We start from the raw sequence: 20,621 nt of genomic DNA on the forward strand, positions 1-20,621 counted from the left end.
TAGACCTCAGCGAACAGACTGGGCTTTTATCATAGATTACAGGAATCTTGATGTGTGCTGATTTCTTTGGGAAATAGCTTCCAAACCCTCTGTTGTTAGGGATTATTTATTGAAATCTGGGTTAAGTGTAGTTATATAAAATTTTTTGTATGGACTGTTTCTTTGCAAGCTCCTTGCCCTCCGAAGATTAAAAATCTCTTTTATCAGCATATCCACATTTCTTGGGTTGCACAGTGCCACAGATACCAGATAAGTTACTTTTTCTGTCCAAAGAAGTAAAATGTTAGAATCATAGAATAATTGGGCAAAAACAAATCTCTGGAGTTTTCGTCTCCATGTTTTCAGTCAAGACTCAAAACAGACCCAGAGGACTGTGACTGTAAAGCCATCCAAGTTTTTTTAAAAAGATATTAATTCCTTTTAAAGTATGATTGTTTTGTTTACCTGTGTTGAGGGTTTTTGCTTGTTTGTTTTTTAGTAAATGATGATCCCTAGAGCTTTCTTTTAGCTTTTACATTAAAAGTGATTATTAATACAACTCTTAATACAAAACTATAAAATGCAGATATACACAAAGAAAATAAAATTGTCAGCTTTTGTACTACCCAGAAATAACCACTTTTACTAGAGTAGATCATTCCAGAGAGTTTTTTCTTCATGTATGTACTGTATAGAGAAAGGGCAAGTTTTATTTTGTTTTTGTAAAAATGTGAACTATTTAATCAGAATTCTACATGCATGTAATTCAAATAACTGTACAAGTCTTGTCATGAAAAATTGCAAAAATAAAAGTTGTGGTCCACTGTCCTCCCAAATGTCCTGTTTACAAGAGACATTCATTTTTAACTCTTTTGTAACTTTCACATCTCTATATCACATGATTCTAGCATTATATCTTGCTTTCTGGTTTGGGACATTAGCTATTGAATTCCCACTGTGGAAGATGAAGTCTTGGCTCTTTCATACATCCCTCACTGCCCCACCTACCCATGTAGTCACCAGTGCATGACTGAATTTCTCATTCTCTGTCTTCCCAATATAATTACAATTTTTTACTCGATCAATGTTTTGTGCCTTAATTATTATAAATATATAAATGCTATTTAGAACTGAGCTATGTAGCTTACTGTGATTACTTTTTCTATACATCCTTTGGTTTTCCCAGAGTTGATCATTGTTATTTATTTAGTTTTCTCTCTATTTATTGCTAATCTACAATTTATTAGTAATGTATCTCCCAGTTCTTTAAATCTCCTCTCAATACCTTAGGTATTCTATCACCTTCATCTTCTGGAAGAAGTGTCTCTGGAGTTTCTGACCTGTTCCCACCTAGAATGATGTCTCTAAACCCATAGCCCTGCTGATTTGGGGATCTCTTTTTACCACCATCCTGAGATTCCATCACTGCTCTTTTGTTGGATTTCTTATTTCCTGGATCCCATTTCATCATATTTCCTGGTTTGCTCTCTCATTTTTGTGGAGCATCTTTTCTTATTTTGCAGAGGGTGTTGATATTCTCGCCCCTCTCGCCCCCCCCAATTTGTTTTGGCTTCTGCCTTATATTAGGGGCTTTCTTCAAATGTTTGGTGAGCCTAAGATAGCTATTCTTATTTTAAAATGCAGACAAAATGTCGATTGAAAGCTTTGTACCCATGGTGACTCTTGTCAGCTCTGCTCTGCACGTAAGGGTGATCTACCTGGGTTATCTTCTTAGTGAACCCTCAGCATTATTGTCTTTAAATCTTACCTCCTGAGCTGATCAGATTCCCCAGAGAAATCTCTCCTATTTGGTGGGTGTGTAATCCTAGCTGTCAATATTCTGGGAACTGGGTGGGAAGAAGAAAGCCAGGAGAGGAGTGAGGGGTTGTAAGTATGTAAATTTTCACTTAATCATCCTGTTTTCAGTTCTCAACTGTGCATGTGACTGATGTGCCTTATTCTAGAGACCTTTGTTTTACTATCTCTAGAGAAGAAACTTTGAATTTGCTTCCAGGATTGGTGAGGGCAATCACTTTGCTGCGTGGAGTTGGGGTAAGAATCTGGATGTCTCACTGCTCCTTAATCAGACTTCCAGCAGTCCTCCTGATATTATCTCTGCCTTCATCCAGTTTATAGGGGTACCTGGTTTAACCAATTCCTGAGCCGCCTTTAGGGATCCCCAGTGAAAAATTAGATTGCTTTTTATCTTTCCCCAATGCTGGCTTTGGATTCAGCTTTTTCAGGACTGCTAAGGCAGTAATCACCTGTCCACGTGCTTTCCAACTACTAAAATTTTATTGCTGTTGTTTCCTTTTCCATGTTACTCTTTTTTGATGTTTATATGTTTTAAAAATTCCAGGCTGGCCAGTTAGCTCAGTTGGTTAGAGCGCAGCTTTATAATTTTTTTTGTTTATAATAATTTTTGTAGTGGGAGAGGAGCAGAGGCTAATGTGTGCTTTCAATCAGCCATCTTAACTGGAAGTCCTTACATGTTGTAAGGACTATATAAAAAAGTGTGCATATATATGTATTTTAATCAATATTTTATGGATAGCCATGTCCTTATATTCTTTTAAAACAGTAGTCCTCAAACTTTAGCATCCATCAGAACTACCTGGAGGGCTTGTTAAGATATAAGAATTTGCATTTCTGTTAAATTCTTAGGTGATGCTAATACTGCTGTTCCAGGGACTATGCTTTGAGAACCACTGATAGAAAGCATTATAGAAATTGTTAGGTTGTATACCATTGCGTGGAGTTAATTTAATTAGATTTCTATTGCTGGCACTTAAGTTATTCTGATTTCTTCTCGTATAATAACAGTGCTGACACAACATTCCTTGACTTTAAACCTCTGCATATTTTAAAAATCATCTCACTAGGGTGAAATCTTAGAAGTAGAACTGTTGAACCAGTTTGTCACCAAGTATTTACGGGGTTCCTACTCTGTGCTAGGGACTTTGCTAGGCACTAGGGGCACAGTGGTGAACAAGACCATCTGCTTTCAAGATGTTTATATTGTACTGGAAGGAGATAGACAATAAATGCACAGATAAAAAAGAAAATTTCAGTTACTGATAAATGCTACGAAGAAAGGATTTACAGGATTTGGAAAAAGGGAATTTCTGGAATGATTTCAAGGGTTTATGTCCATGAAAACTTGGGGTTTCTCCATGTTATTCCTTGACCTGCTTCTCTATCCGTCCTCACTCCTTAGATGACTTCACCTAATACCATGGCTTTAACCAGCCACCAGTTATATCCTGACAACTCTAAAATTCCTATCTTTAGTTCCACCTCTTCTAAACTATACATTTTTATATTCAACTGCCTACTTAATGTTTCCATTGGTATAGTTAATAACATCTCACACTTAATATGTTCAATTCTAACATCTTGATGTCTCTTGTCAAATCTGCTTTTTTGCCATCTTCGTTGTCTCAGTAAATGGCATCTTCATTCTTCTGGTTGCTCAGTCCAAAAACCTTAGAATCAATCATACTTGGCTTCTCTTTATCTCTCATACTTTATATCCAGTCTATCTGTAAGTCCTTTTGACTCTACCTTCAAAATGTATCTAGAAAAAATTTTTTAAAAAATAAATAAATCTATATGGAATCCAACCACTTCTCACCACCCACAGTGCTACCACTCTGCTCCAAGTCCCTGTCATCACTGTCCTGGAAGAGTGGTCTCTGTTTCCACTCCTGCCCTCCTATAACTTCATTCTTCATACAACAACCAGAGTGACCTTTTTAAATATATAAATGAAATCATGTTGCTCCCATGTTTAAAACTCTCCAGAAACGTCTTATACTTAGAATAAAATCCAATATAGAAATCATGACCTGCAAAGTCCTACATAATATACTTTCTTACTGTCTCTAATATCGTCTCCTACCAGTTTTTGTCACCCATGATGTCTTATCACACTGGCCTCCTTGCTGTTCCTGCAGGTTCTCCTGCTGGTGCATTTGGTATTCTGCCCAAGATCCTTGAGACTTATTCTTTGAATTCATTCAGGTCTCTGCTCAAATGTCACCTTCTCAAAGAGATTTCTCTGACCACCCATATAAAATATCACCTCTCCTCCCTTGCCATCTGTTTGTATACCCCTACATTGCAATTTTTCTGTGTAGTACCACCGTTTGTCAATTGTATTTTTTTGTTTGCTTGTTTATTGGTCTGTCTGCCGTTACTAGAATGTAAGTTCCAAGAGATGAGACATTGTTCACTGTCATTTCTTGAGACATAGAAGAGTGACACAAAGAATGAGATGAATAAGTATTAATTGAATGAGTGAATGAATGAATGAATAAGGATACAATAATGTCATATGGTAGAAGATGCCTGGAGGGTGGGGATGGGAGAAGGTGCTGCTTTAGCTAAAGAGTTGTGGAGAGCCTCTCTGAGAAGGGGAAAGGTGAGTTGAGGCCTGAGTCAAAGGAGTTATACATTTTTTGCTTTTATTTGTAATTATTTATCCTCTTATTTATTTTAAACATTGTTTGTGTTTACTATTAAAAAATTCAAACAGTTCAAATCCCTGTTTAGAACTCTCCCGTTCTCATAGATAATCCACAATTACCTTTTTGGTTGATTCCTTTCTAAACCTTTGTTGCTCTTTATTACCAAATTGCTCTTTGTAAAGGCTATTATCAATTGTAACCTAATTTTAAGATATTTAAAATGCCTGTTTGGATTTTCCGTTGTTTTTCTTTTGTTGTCCAAAATAGTTACTTGCATTTTTTTGTTGTTGTTACTTGCATTTGTAAAAAATCTCCACTTATCTCCTAAGAAACGGCATCCATCTGTTCTGGATCTCTTGATGGAGTTGAATACTCACAACGAAAAGAGAAGGGGATTGTGAAGATGACTGTGCCCCGGACACTTGCTTTCTGCTATCTGTCGTTACTTTGGCAGAGAGAAGCAATAACTCTTTCAGATCTTTTGAGGTAAGCCGGACCTGTCGTATATGATAGTGTTTTTGCTGATTATCTGTGTGAACTTTGGATATTTTGAATTTTACAAGAAGGCTTAAATTGAGGAAGGGACTGAAAAGGTTGGGTAGCCTGGGTTCCAATTCTGCAAAGTGATACCCCCTGGGCTAGTAGTTCATCTTTATGTAGTGGAAATAATAGCATTTACCTCACATGAGATATTGGAAAATTAATTATTTAATGTAAATAAAATATTTTAAAAAGTGACATTTAACTACCTGAGTATTATTATTTTTCATTTCTAAGAAAAAATGAACAGATGATCTTTACATTAGCATACTGGTTATTAGTAGTTATATAAAAGCATAGATTGGTGGTGTTAAGAGCTGAAATATAGTTTGTCTGTGTTTGTAAGGAAAAGTTCAAAACAAATTTGTTGGAAGAATGTGTTATGCAGATAGTAAGCGTTTACGGTTTTCAAGATAATCTACAGGGTTTTATAGTTAATGAGTAAATTACAGCATTGTGTGTAAAAATTTCTCATTTAATAGAAGATGTGCCAGAATCATTAATGTGTTAATTTTTTCCTCTTGCTTTATATGTGTTCTGAATAAAACATTTGGGTTTAATCAATGGGTAGAGTGCTTTCGAGAGCACAAATTTGGAACCAGTTTTCTGGGTTGAAATCCTGATTTGCCTCTTATTATATGACCCTGTATTTAATTTTTCTTTGCTTCTGTTTCCTCATTGGTAAAGTGGGACTAATAATAATAACTACCTCATAGGGTTGTAACTACTTTCGATAATTAGTACTACATGGAAAGCATTTAGAACAGTGTCTGGCACATAATAAGAACTCAGTGCTAATCATTATTGTTTTTGTTTTCATCATCATCATTATTATTGACACTAGGCCCTTTGATTAAATAAAATGCCTTCAGTAAATGATGATAGTGCCTTTGAATTTGGCCACATCAACCAAATAACAAGGCTTTTCTCAGGTGTGATTAACTCTGCATGAAGATAGCCCATGATTCAGTGAATTTTACTCTTCAGTTAAAAACCTGATCTTGCTTTGTGTGCCTTTATTGGGTGATCTCATCCTCTCCCAAGGCTTTAATTACCATCTGTATGCTGATGACTCCCAAATTTATATCTCCAGTCCAGACTTGTCGACTGAGGGCCGGACCTATGTATTCATATATATAATTTCCTGCTGGACACAACTACTTGGATGTCTTTATGGTATCTCAAAATCAACATGACTAAAACGGGGTTTATCATCTCTCTCCTTAATTCATCTCTTTCTCCAGTGCTTTCTTTCTTAGTAAATCCATGAACTCTATTGTGTCCTATCTAGAAACCCAGGAATCATCCTTGATTCTTTCCTCTCTCTGCATATACTGTTAGTCTTTATGTCTTATCAATTATACTTCCAAAATAACTCTCAAAACCATTTTTCTCTTTATTCTCTCTCTCTATCCTCTCTATCTCACCTGGATTACTTAACTGTCTCCCAACTGAGCTCTGTGTCCACAATCTTGTATCATTCCTATGAATTTTCCTCCTGATGAACATAGGGATCTTACAGAAACATAAATATAGTATTGTCATTAGAGCTGGATAAAAAGGTTAGCCATCTTTCCCAGGGCAATCTGTAAGGGGTTAACAAAACTCTCCTATAAATCTAACAGATGGAGAACATAATATCTACCCGAAATTATTCTCAAGAAGAATATTATATGTGGTTGGAAGAGTGGGGTAAGATCATAGCCCCCTGCCCCTCCCTCTTTCCTTTCCTCTTCCCTCCTCCCCTCAAAGGGGAATTCTAAAATGCCTACAAGAAGATTGGATCTAATTAGCTGGAGGGCTTTTATTTTGCTCTGTGGGGCATACAAGTTTGGGAATAGAGCTTAGTTGCTTAGGGCAGTAGGAGGAGAAGCTGTCACCATTGATTTTCTTTCTCTGCTTTTCCCCTACAAAGAGCTCTAAGTCACAGGTTCTCAAAGTGTGGCCTCCTGACCAAGAACTTCAGCATCCATCACCTGGGAACTTGTTAAAAATGCAAATTCATGGACTTATTCTAAAGTTTCTAAATCAGAAACTCTGGAGTAAGTTCTGGTAATCTATTTTAATAAGCCTTTCCAGGGATTCTTATGGATGCTAAAGTTTGAGAACTGCCGCCAAACTTTGAAAAAATATTTAAAGAACATTGATTTTGTTACAGGGCATGCTCAGCTCCTGTCTGAGGCTCCCCAAAATTGATACCAAACTCACAGGTCTGGCTGCCTGCCCCCAGACAAAAAACAAACAAAAGCCAAATGTTGGTGATAATGGAAGCCAGCTTTTATTCAGGAATACAGTGACCTGAGGAGAGATGCTAGGCTAACCCTTCTCTCTGGTAAACCTGAGAGAGAATGGCCAGGTGAAAGCCATATCCCATGGAAAACCTGAGAGAGAATGGCCAGACTAAAGCCATATCAAAGACTCAGGTTTACTGAGGGGTTTTTGAAGAGAGGTTTGAGGGAATGGAATGTGTGAAAATGAAAAACAGGAGGGAGGGGCGCATGTGAGCAGCAAGGACTTCATGTAAGCTCTCAGGTGCAAGGTCTCACCAAGACTTGATCTGGTTTCTGCTCCCGTCCTTATCTCAGGGTCTGGGTAGTACATGCAAGTTTGCCGCTTCAGGCTGACTGGAAAACAACTTTAAATTCATGTAAATAATGTCTTGCCCCATAACCAAGGTTCTCAAAATATCAAATAACCATGGGAAAAGAGGGAACTCAGAGAAATGCATGCCAAGAAAAAACCTGTTTTTTAAAAATTTGCCTATAGCCCATGCGGTTTTAGGTCCCAAAATGACTTCAGTCCTGCCCATTCCGACAGTTTGAAGGGAGTACGTCATTAGTCTTGCCAGAATACCCATATATCTTACACTGATTGTGCATGTCGCTCCCCTGTTTAATCTTCTAGCCACATCTACAGTCCTTAGGGTAAATTCATAACTCTTTCAAATAGCCTATAAAGAACCCTGCCTACCTAGGTTAGCTCAGTTGGTTAGAGTGCGGTGTCGTAACACCAAGGTCAAGGGTTTGGATCCTTGTACTGGCCAGCTGACAAAGAGAAAGAAATGATAAATAAATAGCCAACATTTAGTCATTCCACAAATATTTATTGATTATCTACTATATGCAGGTGTTGTTCTAGAGTCTAGACCCTTTTTTTTTTTTTTTTTGTCTTTTTGTGACCGGCCTTACTGCACTCAGCCAGTGAGCGCACCGGCCATCCCCATATAGGATCCGAACCTGCGGCAGGAGCACCGCTGTGCTCCCAGCGCCGCACTCTCCCGAGTGCGCCACGGGGTCGGCCCGAGTCTAGACCCTTTTAAGTGCAGTTGTGAACCATTTGGGTCAAGTCCCTGCTCTTGTGAAGTTCAAAACTAGAGGAGGAAACAGATGAGCAAATAGTAGTACACAAATAAATAAGAAATTGGTCAGACAGGGAAGTACTGTTCAGAAGATTGAAATAGGATGATGTGATAGAGAATGACTAGAGGCCTACTTTAGATTGGTTATTGGGGAAGGCCTTGCTGAGAAGGTGGAGTTTAAGCTTCACTTTAATTAAAAATAGAGCCAACATGTGAATATCAGTAGTATAGTAGTCCTCCCTTATCTGACGGTATACATGCCAAGACCCCCAGTGGATGCCTGAAACTGTGGATTAGATTGAACCCTGTATCTGTCATATTTTTGCCTTTACAAATATATCTATGATAAGTCTAATTTATAAATTAGGCACAGTCAGAGCTTAACAACAATAACTAATAATAAAATAGAACTTTTAACAATATTCCAGCATCACTACCCTTGCACTTTGCGGCCATTATGAAGTAAAATAAGAGTTACTTAACACACGCACTGTGATACCTTCCTCAGCAGTCAGTCTGATAACTGAGAAGGCTACTTAGTGACTAACAGGAGGCTAGGGTATACAGCGTGGATGCACTGAATGAAGAGATGATTTACATCCTTGACAGAATGACATTAGGTTTTTCAGGCTACTCAGGACAACACACAAGTTAAAATTTATTAATTGTTTCTGGAACTTTGCATTTAATATTTTTGAACCACAGTTGACTGTGAGTAACAGTGGAAAGCAAAACGGCTGCCGATAAGGGGGACTACTGTACTAGCATTCCAGATACAGGGAGGTTGCTAGTGCCAAGCCCTAAAGCAAGAGCAAGCTCAGTGTGCTTAAGGAGCAGAAGGCTAGCGTGAGTGGAGTGAGAGAATTGGAAGGAGGAGCAGAAGAGTGAGGGCAGAGGGATAATAAGCAGCAGCAGATCTGTGTCTTCGTAAGCCAAGTTAGGAATATATATCTTTTAAAATTGAGGTGTACTTCATATATAATAAAATTCACCCTTTTAAAATGTGCAATTCAATGTTTTTTAGTGTATTCACAAAGTTGTGCAACCATCACTTCTATTTTCACGATATATCTGTCACTCCATCAGTGGCATCACTCCTAATACTTATTAGGACTTTGGGTTTTAAGTGTGATAGGAAGCCACTGGAAGGTTGCAGCAGAAGAGATGTGATCTGATTTATGTTTTTAAAAGATCATTCAGGTAGTTGTGTGGAAAATGGATTCTAGGAAGGGAAGGGTGGAAGCAGGGAGACCAGGTTTTCTTTGGCTATATGAGTACTTCAGGCAAAATGTGGTGGCTTGGATTAGGGTGGTGGTAATGCAAATAGAAGGAAGTAAATGGGTTCAGGATCTGTTTGGCAGGTAGACATGAAACTTTTGAAAAATATGATAAAATTATAAGTAGAGACAGTGTTTCCAGGGGTGGTCTCTTGGTCAGGAGAGGCATATGGGATGCTTTTTAGTCTTTGCCATTTCCTCTGTCAACTTCCTGGATTGATCTAGAGAACCAGTAATAATACCTAACAAAGGAAATAGATTGTTCAGAACTTTAATTCAGTAGCTATCATTTTGGAAAAATAATATGTATTTTATATAAATAATTTGTATTTTTCCAAAAGGAAATTCAAATTCAAAAAGAAAAAAAAAGCAACTTTGGAAAGAGCACTATTTATAAATGTTGAAAAATTGTTAAAACTCTGATGCTGACCAGCACCACGCAGGTGAGACCGCCAGTCCCAGCCAGCCAGCAGAACCACGTGACTCCATGTGGCTCCCCCACCCCGCCGCCTTGGACCCAGGCCGGGGGGAGCTCCAGTCCCTGCTCGGTCGCCCCAAACCAGCACCACTCAGGTGAGCCCACTGGCGCCAGCCAGCCAGCAGAACTGCATGGCTCCACGCAGCCCCCTCACCCGCCTCAGACCCCGGGGGGAGCACCAGCCTACAGATCCAACCCACCAAGTTTGGCCCAGCAGAACTCCACACATTAGGGGCTCATTCTACCACCACAGAGTCTAGAACGGGAACCAAGTTGGTTTAACATAACCACCACCACACCTGCTGTCAAGTAAGACAGTTCACCCCCCACAGTAGCAACCAAGGCCACTCCACAGCCAACCTTGGTGTAATAGAAGAAGCAAACCCCCTACCAAATGACCAAGCATCAGCGAAAAAACACTTGAAGTAAAAACAGTAAAGAAGAAATGACACCACCGAAAGGATACAGTAATGCCCCAAAGTCAGACTCCATGGAACAGGGAATCCTTGAAATGTCTGAAAAAGAATTTTGAGTAATGATCCTAAGAAAACTTGAAGAAATAAAGTAAGACTCAATTAGAGAACACAATGAAACAGGAAAAAACATCCAGAATATGAAGCAGGAAATCTACAAAGATTAATACCATAAAAAAGTGTAGCAGAACTTCTAGAAATGACTCACTCAATGAAATAAAAAACACAACTGAGAGCTTGATCAGCAGGGTAGAGCAAGCAGAAGAAAGAATTTCAGAGCTTGAAGATGGTCTTTTTGAAATAACTCAGGCAGACAAAAAAAAGGAAAAAAGAATTTAAAATAATGAGGAAAACCTAAGAGAGATAGCAGTCTCAAGTGCTAACATCCAAATTGTGGGTATTCCTGAAGGGCAGGAGAAAGGAAAAGGTATCAAAAACCTACTCAAGGAAATAGTAACAGAAAACTTCCCCAGTGTAGGATGAGGTACAGACCTTCAGATCCAGGAAGCTCAAGGTCTCCAAACAGATTCAACCCAAAAAGATCCTCCCCAAGACATATTATAGTTAAATTTGCAAAGCTCAAAGACAAAGAGAATTCTACAAGCAGCAAGAGAAAAGCGTCAGATCACTTATAGGGGAACCCCCACCAAACTAACAGGAGACTTCTCAACCGAGACCTACAGGCCAGAAGAAAGTGGAACTTTCAAAATACTAAAAGAAAAAAACTGCCACCCAAGAATTCTTTACTCAACAAGGCTGTCCTTCAGAAATGAGGGAGAAATAGTGTATTTCCCAGACAAACAAAAGTTGTGGGAGTTCACCACCACATGACCAGCCCTGCAAGGAAGTCTCAAGGGAGTCATTCATCTGGATTCTGAATAATGGTGACCATCACCATGATTACACAAGAAAGAGCAAACCCCACAGTTAAAACAAAAATGCCAGCAAGAAAGAGAAAGAAGCTAAAACATTCTGCCTTAAATCCCCAACTCACATTGAAGAAGAGAAATAAAAGGGGAAATAATGATCAAAAGATATTTAAAACACCTAAATAGCAATTAAATGACAGGAATTAAACAACACTTCTCAATACCTACTCTAAATGTGAATGGACTAAACTCCCCATTCAAAAGACACAGACTAACTGACTGGATTAAAAAGCTAGACCCAAGTGTATGCTGTCTTCAAGAGACCCACCTCATCTGTAAAGACACTCATAGACTAAAAGTGAAGGGATGGAAAAAGATATACCATGCAAATGGAAACTAAAAACAAGCAGGAGTAGCTATTCTTATAGTGGACAAAATAGACTTTAAACCAAAGAACATTAAAAAAGGCAAAGAAGGCCATTATATAATGATAAAGGGAACTATCCAGATAGAGGACATAACAGTCAAGCATGTATGCACCCAATACCGGAGCACCCAGATATATCAAGCAAACACTCTTAGACCTAAAGAAGGAGATAGATCCTAATACATTAATAGTGGGTGATCTGAACACCCCTCTCTCAGTATGGGACAGAACTTCCAGGCAACAAATCAACAAAGAGACACGGGATTTAATCTACACCCTAGACCAACTGGACTTGGCAGATATATACAGAACATTTCACCCAACAGCTAAAGCATACACTTCTTCTCATCAGCTCATGGTACATTCTCCAGGATAGACCACATATTAGGTCACAGATCTAGTCTCAGCAAATTTTAAAAAATTGAGGTCATTCCAACCATCTTTTCAGACCACAGTGGACTAAAGCTGGAGATAAACAATAAGCAAATCACTGGAAGATATACATATACATGGAAAATAAATAATAGGCTCCTGAATGACCTATGAGTCCAAGAAGAAATTAAACAGGAAATCAAAAAATTTCTAGAAACTAATGAAAATAAAGATACATCATACCAAAACTTGTGGGATACTGCAAAAGCAGTACTAAGAGGGAAATTTATTGCAGTAAATGCTTATATCAAAAAAATGGAGAGACTCCAAATAAACGACCTAACACTACACCTCAAAGAACTTGAAAAACAACAACAATCCAAACCTAAAGGCAGTAGACATAAAGAAATAATTAAGATCAGAGCAGAACTAAATGAAATAGAGACCCAAAAAACAATAGAAAAGATTAACAAAACTAAAAGTTGGTTGTTTGAGAAGATAAAAAAAAATAGACACACCATTAGCTAGATTAACAAAAAAAAAAAAAAAAAAGAAGACCCAAATAACAAAAATCAGAAATGAAAAGGGTGACATTACAACTGACACCACAGAAATACAAAGAATCATTAGAGACTATTATAAATAACTGTATGACTACAAATTTGAAAATCTGGAAGATATGGATAAGTTCCTAGACACATATAAATTACCAAGACTGAACCAAGAAGAGATAGAAAACCTGAACAGACCAATAACAAGCAAGGAGATTGAAGCGGTAATTAGCAATCTTCCAACAAAAAAAAGCCCAAGTCTAGATGGCTTTACAGCTGAATTCTATCAAACTTTTAAAGAGGAGTTAATACCAATTCTCATGAAACTGTTCCAAACAATTGAAAGAGACTCTACTCTCCCAAACTCATTTTATGAGGCCAACATAACTCTGATACTAAAACCAGATAAAGACACAACAAAAAAAGAAAATTACAGGCCGATATCCTTGATGAACCTAGATGTTAAAATCCTCAACAAAATATTAGAAATTAGAGCACAGCAACATATTTAAAAAATTATACACTATGATCAAGTGGGATTCATCCCAGAGATGCAAGGATGGTTCAACATACAAAAGTCAATAAATGTGATACATCACATCAACAAGCTCAAGGACAAAGAACATATGATTCTCTCAATAGATGCTGAAAAAGCATTTGACAAAATTCAACATTCCTTCATGATAAAGACTTGCAACAAATTAGGTATAGAAGGAAAATATCTTAACACAATAAAAGCCATTTATGACAAGCCCACCACCACCATTACTCTGAATGGGGAAAAATTGAAGGCCTTCCCCTTAAGGACAGGGACAAGACAAGGATGTCCACTCTCACCACTTCTATTCAACATAGTACTGGAGATACTAGCTAGAGCAGTCAGGCAAGAGAAAGAAATAAAGGGAATCCAGATTGGAGAAGACAAAGTCAAACTTTCCCTATTTGCAGATGACATGATACTATATATAGAAAAACCTAAAGACTCTATCAAAAAACTCCTAGAGCTAGTTAATAACTTCAGTAATGTTGCAGGATACAAAATAAATGCCCAGAAATCAGTAGCATTTATGTACTCAATGAATTAACAGAAAGAGAAATAAAGAAAGTAAGCCCATTTACAATTGTCACCAAAAAAAATATGATACCTAGGGATCAATTTAACCAAGGAGGTTAAAGACCTCTACAATGAGAATGACAAACCACTTCTGAAAGAAATTAAAGAAGACGCAAAAAGATGGAAAGATATTCCATGCTCTTGGATTGGAAGAATTAACATTGTGAAAATATCTATTATACTGCCCCAAAGCAATCTACAGATTCAATTCAATCCCCATCAAAATACCAATGACATTCTTCACAGAAATGGAAAAACAATATTACCTTTTATATGGAAAAACAAAAGACCCCGAATAGCCAAAGCAATCCTGAGCAAAAAAAAAAAAAAAAAAACACAAAGCCAGCGGCATAACTCTGCCTGACTTCAAATTATACTACAAAGCTGTTGTAACCAAAACAGCAAGTTACTGGTATAAAAATAGACATTCAGACCAGTGGAGTAGAATAGAGAACTCAGAAATCACTCTGCAAGCTTATAGCTATCTGATGTTAGACAAAGGCAACAAAAATCTACATTGGGGAAAAGACTGTCTCTTCAACAAGTGGTGCTGGGAAAACTGGATATCCATATGCAGAAGAATCAAACTAGATATGCATCTCTCACCATACACTAAAATCAACTCAAAATGGATTGAAGACATAGGTATAAGACCCGAAACTGTAAAATTACTAAGGGAAAATATAGGTGAAACACTTCAGCAGTTAGGTCAGGGCACAGGCTTTATGAACATGAGCCCAAAAGCACAAGCAGCAAAAGAAAAAATAAACAAATGGAACTATATCAAACTAAAAAGTTTCCGCACAGCAAAAGAAACAATCAGCCAACTATGTATCCGATAAGGGACTAATATCCAGAATATACATAGAACTCAAGCAATTTTACAGTAAAAAAAAAATAAGTTACCCAATTAAAAAATGGACAAAGGAGCTGAATAGACGTTTTTCAAAGGAAGACATACAAAATGTCCAACAGATACATGAAAAAATGCTCAACATCACTAGTCATCAGGGAAATGCAAGTTAAAACCACATTGAGATAGCGCCTCACTCCAGTTAGACTGGCTATGATCAAAAAGACAGTGAATAACACATGCTGGCAAGGGTGTGGGGAGAAGGGAACACTACTGCACTGTTGGTGGGAATATAAATTAGTACAACCACTTTGGAAAACAATTTGGAGGTTTCTCAAACAACTGCAGATAGATCTTTCATATGATCCAGCAATCCCTCTTCTGGGTATATATCCAGCGGAATGGAAATCATCATGTCGAAGAGATACATGCACTCCCATGTTTATTGCAGCTCTGTTTACAATAGCCAAGGTATGGAACCAACCTAAATGTCCATTAATAGATGATTGGATAAGGAAACTGTGGTATATATACACTATGAAATACTACTCTGCCATGAAAAAGAATGAAATACTCCCATTTGCAACAACACGGATGAACCTGGAGAAACTTATGTTGAGTGAAACAAGCAAAGCACATAGGGATAAATACTGCATGTGCTCACTCATATGTGGGAGCTAATAGAGAAAGGAAGGCAGGAAAGAAAGACCACAGTAGTGCCATGATCCAACCGAGGGAACATTCCTAGGGCTACAAATTGAAGTTGAGGGGAGAGGGGGAGGGGGAGGGAGGTTGGCGGATAATTGGAAGGGGACAAAGGGCACAAAAGCAATTTCTGGTAATGGGTATGTCCCCAATATGAATCTGGCCCCCACATCATGGTTAGGAGGGGGGACAGTCAGCTTTGTATCTCATGAGTATTCGAAATAAAAAAAAATAAATTAAATTTAAAAAAATTGATCTCCAAGATCTGCTCTGTGCAGACATCTCTGCTTCCCCTGGGCCAGTCTTTTTTCTTCCTCTGCTCCTGCAGTACTGAGCGAGTGAGTTTCTGTGGCAGCACTTGTGGCGGCACCTGTATTGGGTCCTCTGCAGTCTCTGTCTGATGTGCTAGAGTGGGGGTGGGAGGAGCTCTTCATCTCTTATTCATCTCTGAACTCCTAACACTCCACATTGTACTGGCATATATTATCCCATGAGGGTAAAGACTAAATAAATTCTGAGTACATTAATGTAAAGGAATACTAGATAGTTTTCAAAGTGACAGGCATATATTATATCCTGTATATAAAATAATATTAAACCAAAAATGTAGTTCCAAAATAATATGAATACTGATTACAATGCACAAATACTTTCATATAAACCAAAGAAACTAATGAAAACCTAGCTAGGGGAGGCTTTAACCATTTTTACATAAAATATCTAATTTTCACCTTTCAATAGACTAAAAGTTAAAGAAATCACATTTTAAATTTGAAATTAAAGTTGAGTCAGTTTTGTCCTTCAACTGCTAGAAAGCCAAAAGCCAAATGTTGGCATAGCTCTAGCAACAGCGAAGACTTTAGTGATGCATTTTTATGCTAACTTATTCCTATCTTTATATTATTTTCCTTGACAGTTTCTTATTTAAAAGAATCTTTATGTATGTACATATATGAGGTGTTTACAGAAACCCCTCTCCTCATTCTCTATTCTCCTTTTCTACTTTCTTTTTCTTCTTAACATTTTTCCCTACCTAGCATACTATAGATCTTACTTATTTGTTTTGTTTATTGTGTTTCTCTTCTTACTAGAATGTAAACTCCAGGAGAATAAGAATGTTTTCCTCTTTTGTTTACTACTGTATCCCTGCAGCCTAGAGTAGTGCTGGGTATATAGTACTCAGATTTCTGTTCAGTGAATGAATGAATTGTAAATAAATATATTTGTCTGTTTATGTGAACTGTGTACTGTTTTCTTCGAACTCAATAATTGACTCAAAATATTTGATCTCCTATTGGACATTGGCATGGAGTGGTGGGCAAACAGGCAAGGCCCCTCCACTTAATAGTTCTTCCAGCAATAACATCTACCAGGCACTGTGATAGGTACTGGGGACAGAAGGGTAGACAAGGGAGGTATGCTATCACAGAAGACAGATAGATCAAGGATGGGCTCCCAGAAGAAGTGACCTAATCCCAGTAGGGGAGCCAGGGATAGAAGGAATGCCATGTTGGAAAGCCTGAAGGTGAACTGAGAGATAAGGTACATACTTCTTAGACATATTTAATCTATTTAGTCAGAAACTTCAGAGAGGGCTGGCCGGTTGGCTCAGTTGGTTAGAACACAGCTTTATAATTCTAGCGTCATAGTCGGATTCCCGTACCGGCCAGCCACCCCCTCCCCACAAATGAAAAACAATTTGAAAGAAAAAAAGAACCTTAAGAGAATCATTAGATAATTGGCTAAATAGTTCTACACATGGGTACAGAGAACAGTAAATATGATCAGATTTATCTTCTTTAAAAATATGTGGAAGATAAACTATGCTTAACTGATTCTTACCTTGTCTTTGAAATAAGAGATTTTCAGGAAAAGTTTACTCTGCTAAGTCAGTAGATAGCCCTGAAACTTTTTCTTTTTAAAAATATAGATTTGTCGAAGAGGGCCATATTCCTTACATAAATGCTTTTCAGCATTTTCCAGAAGAGATGAAATTATATGGGCGTGACAAAGGAATCTTTGCTATAGAGGTAAGTTATTTTCTTTTTTACTTTATAGTCACTGATGAGACACAAGAGTAGTGTAGTGATTTATATTTCTTCCCTGACTTACTATTTGGTGTTGTAATTTTTAAAAATGTCATATAGTTTTCATTCTAGCTAAATATGAAACATAATTAGTGAGTAGAATTATTATTTTTATTTTCCTTTTGTGGCTTCTTCTAATTATTTAGGTTATCCTCAAAATGTAACTATAGCATGATGTGTGTGCCTTGCAGATAAGTATATTGTTAAGACTATATTTTAGAAGCTTTATATAGAGACCTTTGGGTAATTTCACTTTTTTTTTAAAGATGTGTTTTTGCTTGTTATTTATACACTGTTTCTTTGGAGGAAAGAGAAGAAAGTTATTACTTTGTTTCAAGAGGCACTATTTTAAGTCCTTCGCTTGTGTTACTTTATTCTTGATCGGTTTTCAGATGTCTCTAATGGAAGGGCTTCTGTCCTTTAATTATGAGTTTTTATCACTGTTTATAGTACTTGAAGGTTATTTCCCCTTTGTTCTTCATCAAAAGGTTTTCGGTATGCTAAATAGTAATATTAAATATTTTCATCCATTTGCCCACTTGAGGAATCATTTTCATAGACCTTCATGACCTTCACAACCTTGACATCGCAGTTTAAGAGTCATTTGTTGAGTGCCTGCTAGGTGTTCCTAACATGGAGTTGTGTTTGTAACAACTTAATAAGGGTAGCTAAAATTTATAAGATGGTGAAATTGAAGCTCAGAAAGGTTAAATAACTTGCCTACAGTCATATAATTGCAAATTGTGAAACCTCGATTTGGCCCCAAGTAAAAGTCATGCTTTGTCTTCTACATCACAGTGTCTTTTCATTCTCTGATAAAAACTACAATCAGGAGGGAGCGGAGCTTCCAGAGATGGCCGAATAAAGAGGCTATAAACCTTCTCTCCCAAAACAAATATAAAATTGGTCAAAAATGTCCCCCTCCAAAAACCCCCAAAATTCAGGTCTCTGGAAATTGACCAAAGATAAACAACAAATTGAGAAGCATTTATGGATAAAACACTGCTGAGCTTTGGATAGGAACAGTGGGAGTCTGTGGCATTCTTACCTAAGGCTGCTTTCATCCCTTCCCCTCTTTACTCCCAGTCAGTGGATGGTGCTGCCAGGCAGGGTGGCAATACAGCCCCTTAGCTTCACTGCTGGAGGGTCTGACCTGATTTGTAGGAGAAGGCAAACAACACATGCCTGGGGATGTTATCAGGAAAAACAGAAACTTCCATAGGACAGCCCTCTTAGTCTGAGATTGTGGTACTGCTGGTGGACAGGCAGAAATGTAATAGGGAGACCCTAGAAATGGAGACAGCCATAACTGTTAAGGTGACATCATAGATCCTTCACTAAATTATTTCCATTTTTGAAGTTTGAGCCACTCTTTTTATATTTCAAGAATTTAAAATTATTATTTGGCTTGAATGTGTCCTGACAGACTATGTCTTTGTTGCTAATAAAATAAATTTTGTTTATGAAATGTACTTTTGCACATGAAGAGAATAGAGTATTCAAATATGTTGTCTTGATTTTAGTGAACAGGTGCTTTACTGAAAAGCTGACTGTAAAGATTTGATTAAGTGTCCCACTGACATTCATTATGAAATTGGAGACCTCAAACTGTGGTGAAAAGTGTAATCAAGAATTAGAGTACTACTTTTAAATTACATGTTTAAATCACTTTCTAATAAAACGTACCACATTGCTATTCAAAATAAGCCATGAATTATAGCAATTATATTACTACTTAAAATAGTATCTTTACAACCGTTCTTAGCATTATATCTCCTTGTATCACTTAACTTTTTAAAATTAAGTTTTGGGCATATGTTTCCCACAGTAAGTGTTCTGGTTTGAGATGCCAGGCTTACAGTGATTCCTTCCCGAGGATTTCATCTAGTATGCAAACTCTTATTTATTGAGGAACGTTAGTGGCTCTATACTTAGGCTTATACAACATCCTTTATAGTTTTTCATGCGAGAATCAGTTTTTCTTTCTGTACCAATGCCACCTCCTGTTTGTGCTGTGTACATTTGCAAAGTTCGTTCACATCTATGATCTCCTGTGATCCTTGCCAGTCTCCTGTGATCCTTGCCAAATTCCTGCATGATAAATATAGTTCAGCTATCATCTCGATTTTACATAAGAGTAAACACCTAGGAAAAATAGAATGATTTGCCAAGGTTATACAGTTGGAATTCTCAGACTTGGAACTACAGTATTTTAGGCCTTTTACTCACTGTATCATCTTTTGGTCTGTTTGCCTGCTACTCTGCCCTTCTCATTATCCTAGTTCTTCAAAACCCTTGAATAGGTTCAATAAAGATATAAGAATTTGTAACACCATACTTCTATAAAGTACTAATTTTGAAGCTTTGAGCCAGAAGGAAATGGATGGTTGGAAATACAGATAAATGTGTAACATACTGTAACATTTTATGTCTCAGGTTATTAAATATTAGCAGCATTTTGCTTTGACTTAGAATGTGGGTCATGATGAGTGATTTGTAGAGAACGCTAGATTTTTAAACCAGAAGTGGCTCCACCCTCAGAACTTTTGTGAGAGCATTTCCAATAGATCTGGAGAGCAGAAAGCAAGCTTTTGGAGGTGGTTTCTCAATGCTGCTGTCCTTAGTCACCATTTTGCTTCATACCCAGGAGAAATGATATGTAGAGTGTAGCTGCAGCCACCTCTTGACCTGGAACAAGCAACAGAGAAATAATAATAGTGATAGTGCCTATTATGCTCCAGGCCCAGTTATGAATACTTTAAACTCATTTATTACTCATGCCAGTGCTATGCAGTTATTTATGTATATATTGTTATTATTATCCCTGTTTTACAGATGAGGAAACTGACACAACAAGAGGTTAGAAAACTCGCCTTGTACTCTGACTCTGAATGTAGTCCAGCATGGCCAAGTCAGGCCATAGCTTGGAAAAGACAAAAATGAGGGATCTTCTTTGGGAAAGACAGAAAAGGGGGATCATACCAAGCCATGAGAACTGAGTGAGGGGCTGGGCAGGAAGTAGGGGGTAGGCTCTTGAGGCTAAAAATGGACTCCAAACTGGTTACTTAA

General features: G+C 37.5%; 1 protein-coding gene across 3 annotated transcripts in view; it reads left to right on the forward strand.

Annotated features, from left to right (window-relative positions):
• Positions 1–20,621, forward strand: part of TAF1B (TATA-box binding protein associated factor, RNA polymerase I subunit B) — an 85,856-nt gene that overhangs the window by 15,273 nt on the left and 49,962 nt on the right. For 2 of the 3 annotated variants that reach the window (XM_063078444.1, XM_063078443.1), the window contains exons 7-8: positions 4,778–4,934; positions 17,396–17,495. In XM_063078444.1, the coding sequence (XP_062934514.1) occupies positions 4,778–4,934; positions 17,396–17,495 (257 nt within the window). Of the gene's footprint in view, positions 1–4,777; positions 4,935–9,972; positions 10,197–17,395; positions 17,496–20,621 lie in introns of those variants that run through there. The other variant, XM_063078445.1, reaches the window with a different exon arrangement.

This window comes from Cynocephalus volans, chromosome 14, assembly GCF_027409185.1.
Source record: "Cynocephalus volans isolate mCynVol1 chromosome 14, mCynVol1.pri, whole genome shotgun sequence".
Lineage (NCBI taxonomy): Eukaryota > Metazoa > Chordata > Mammalia > Dermoptera > Cynocephalidae > Cynocephalus > Cynocephalus volans.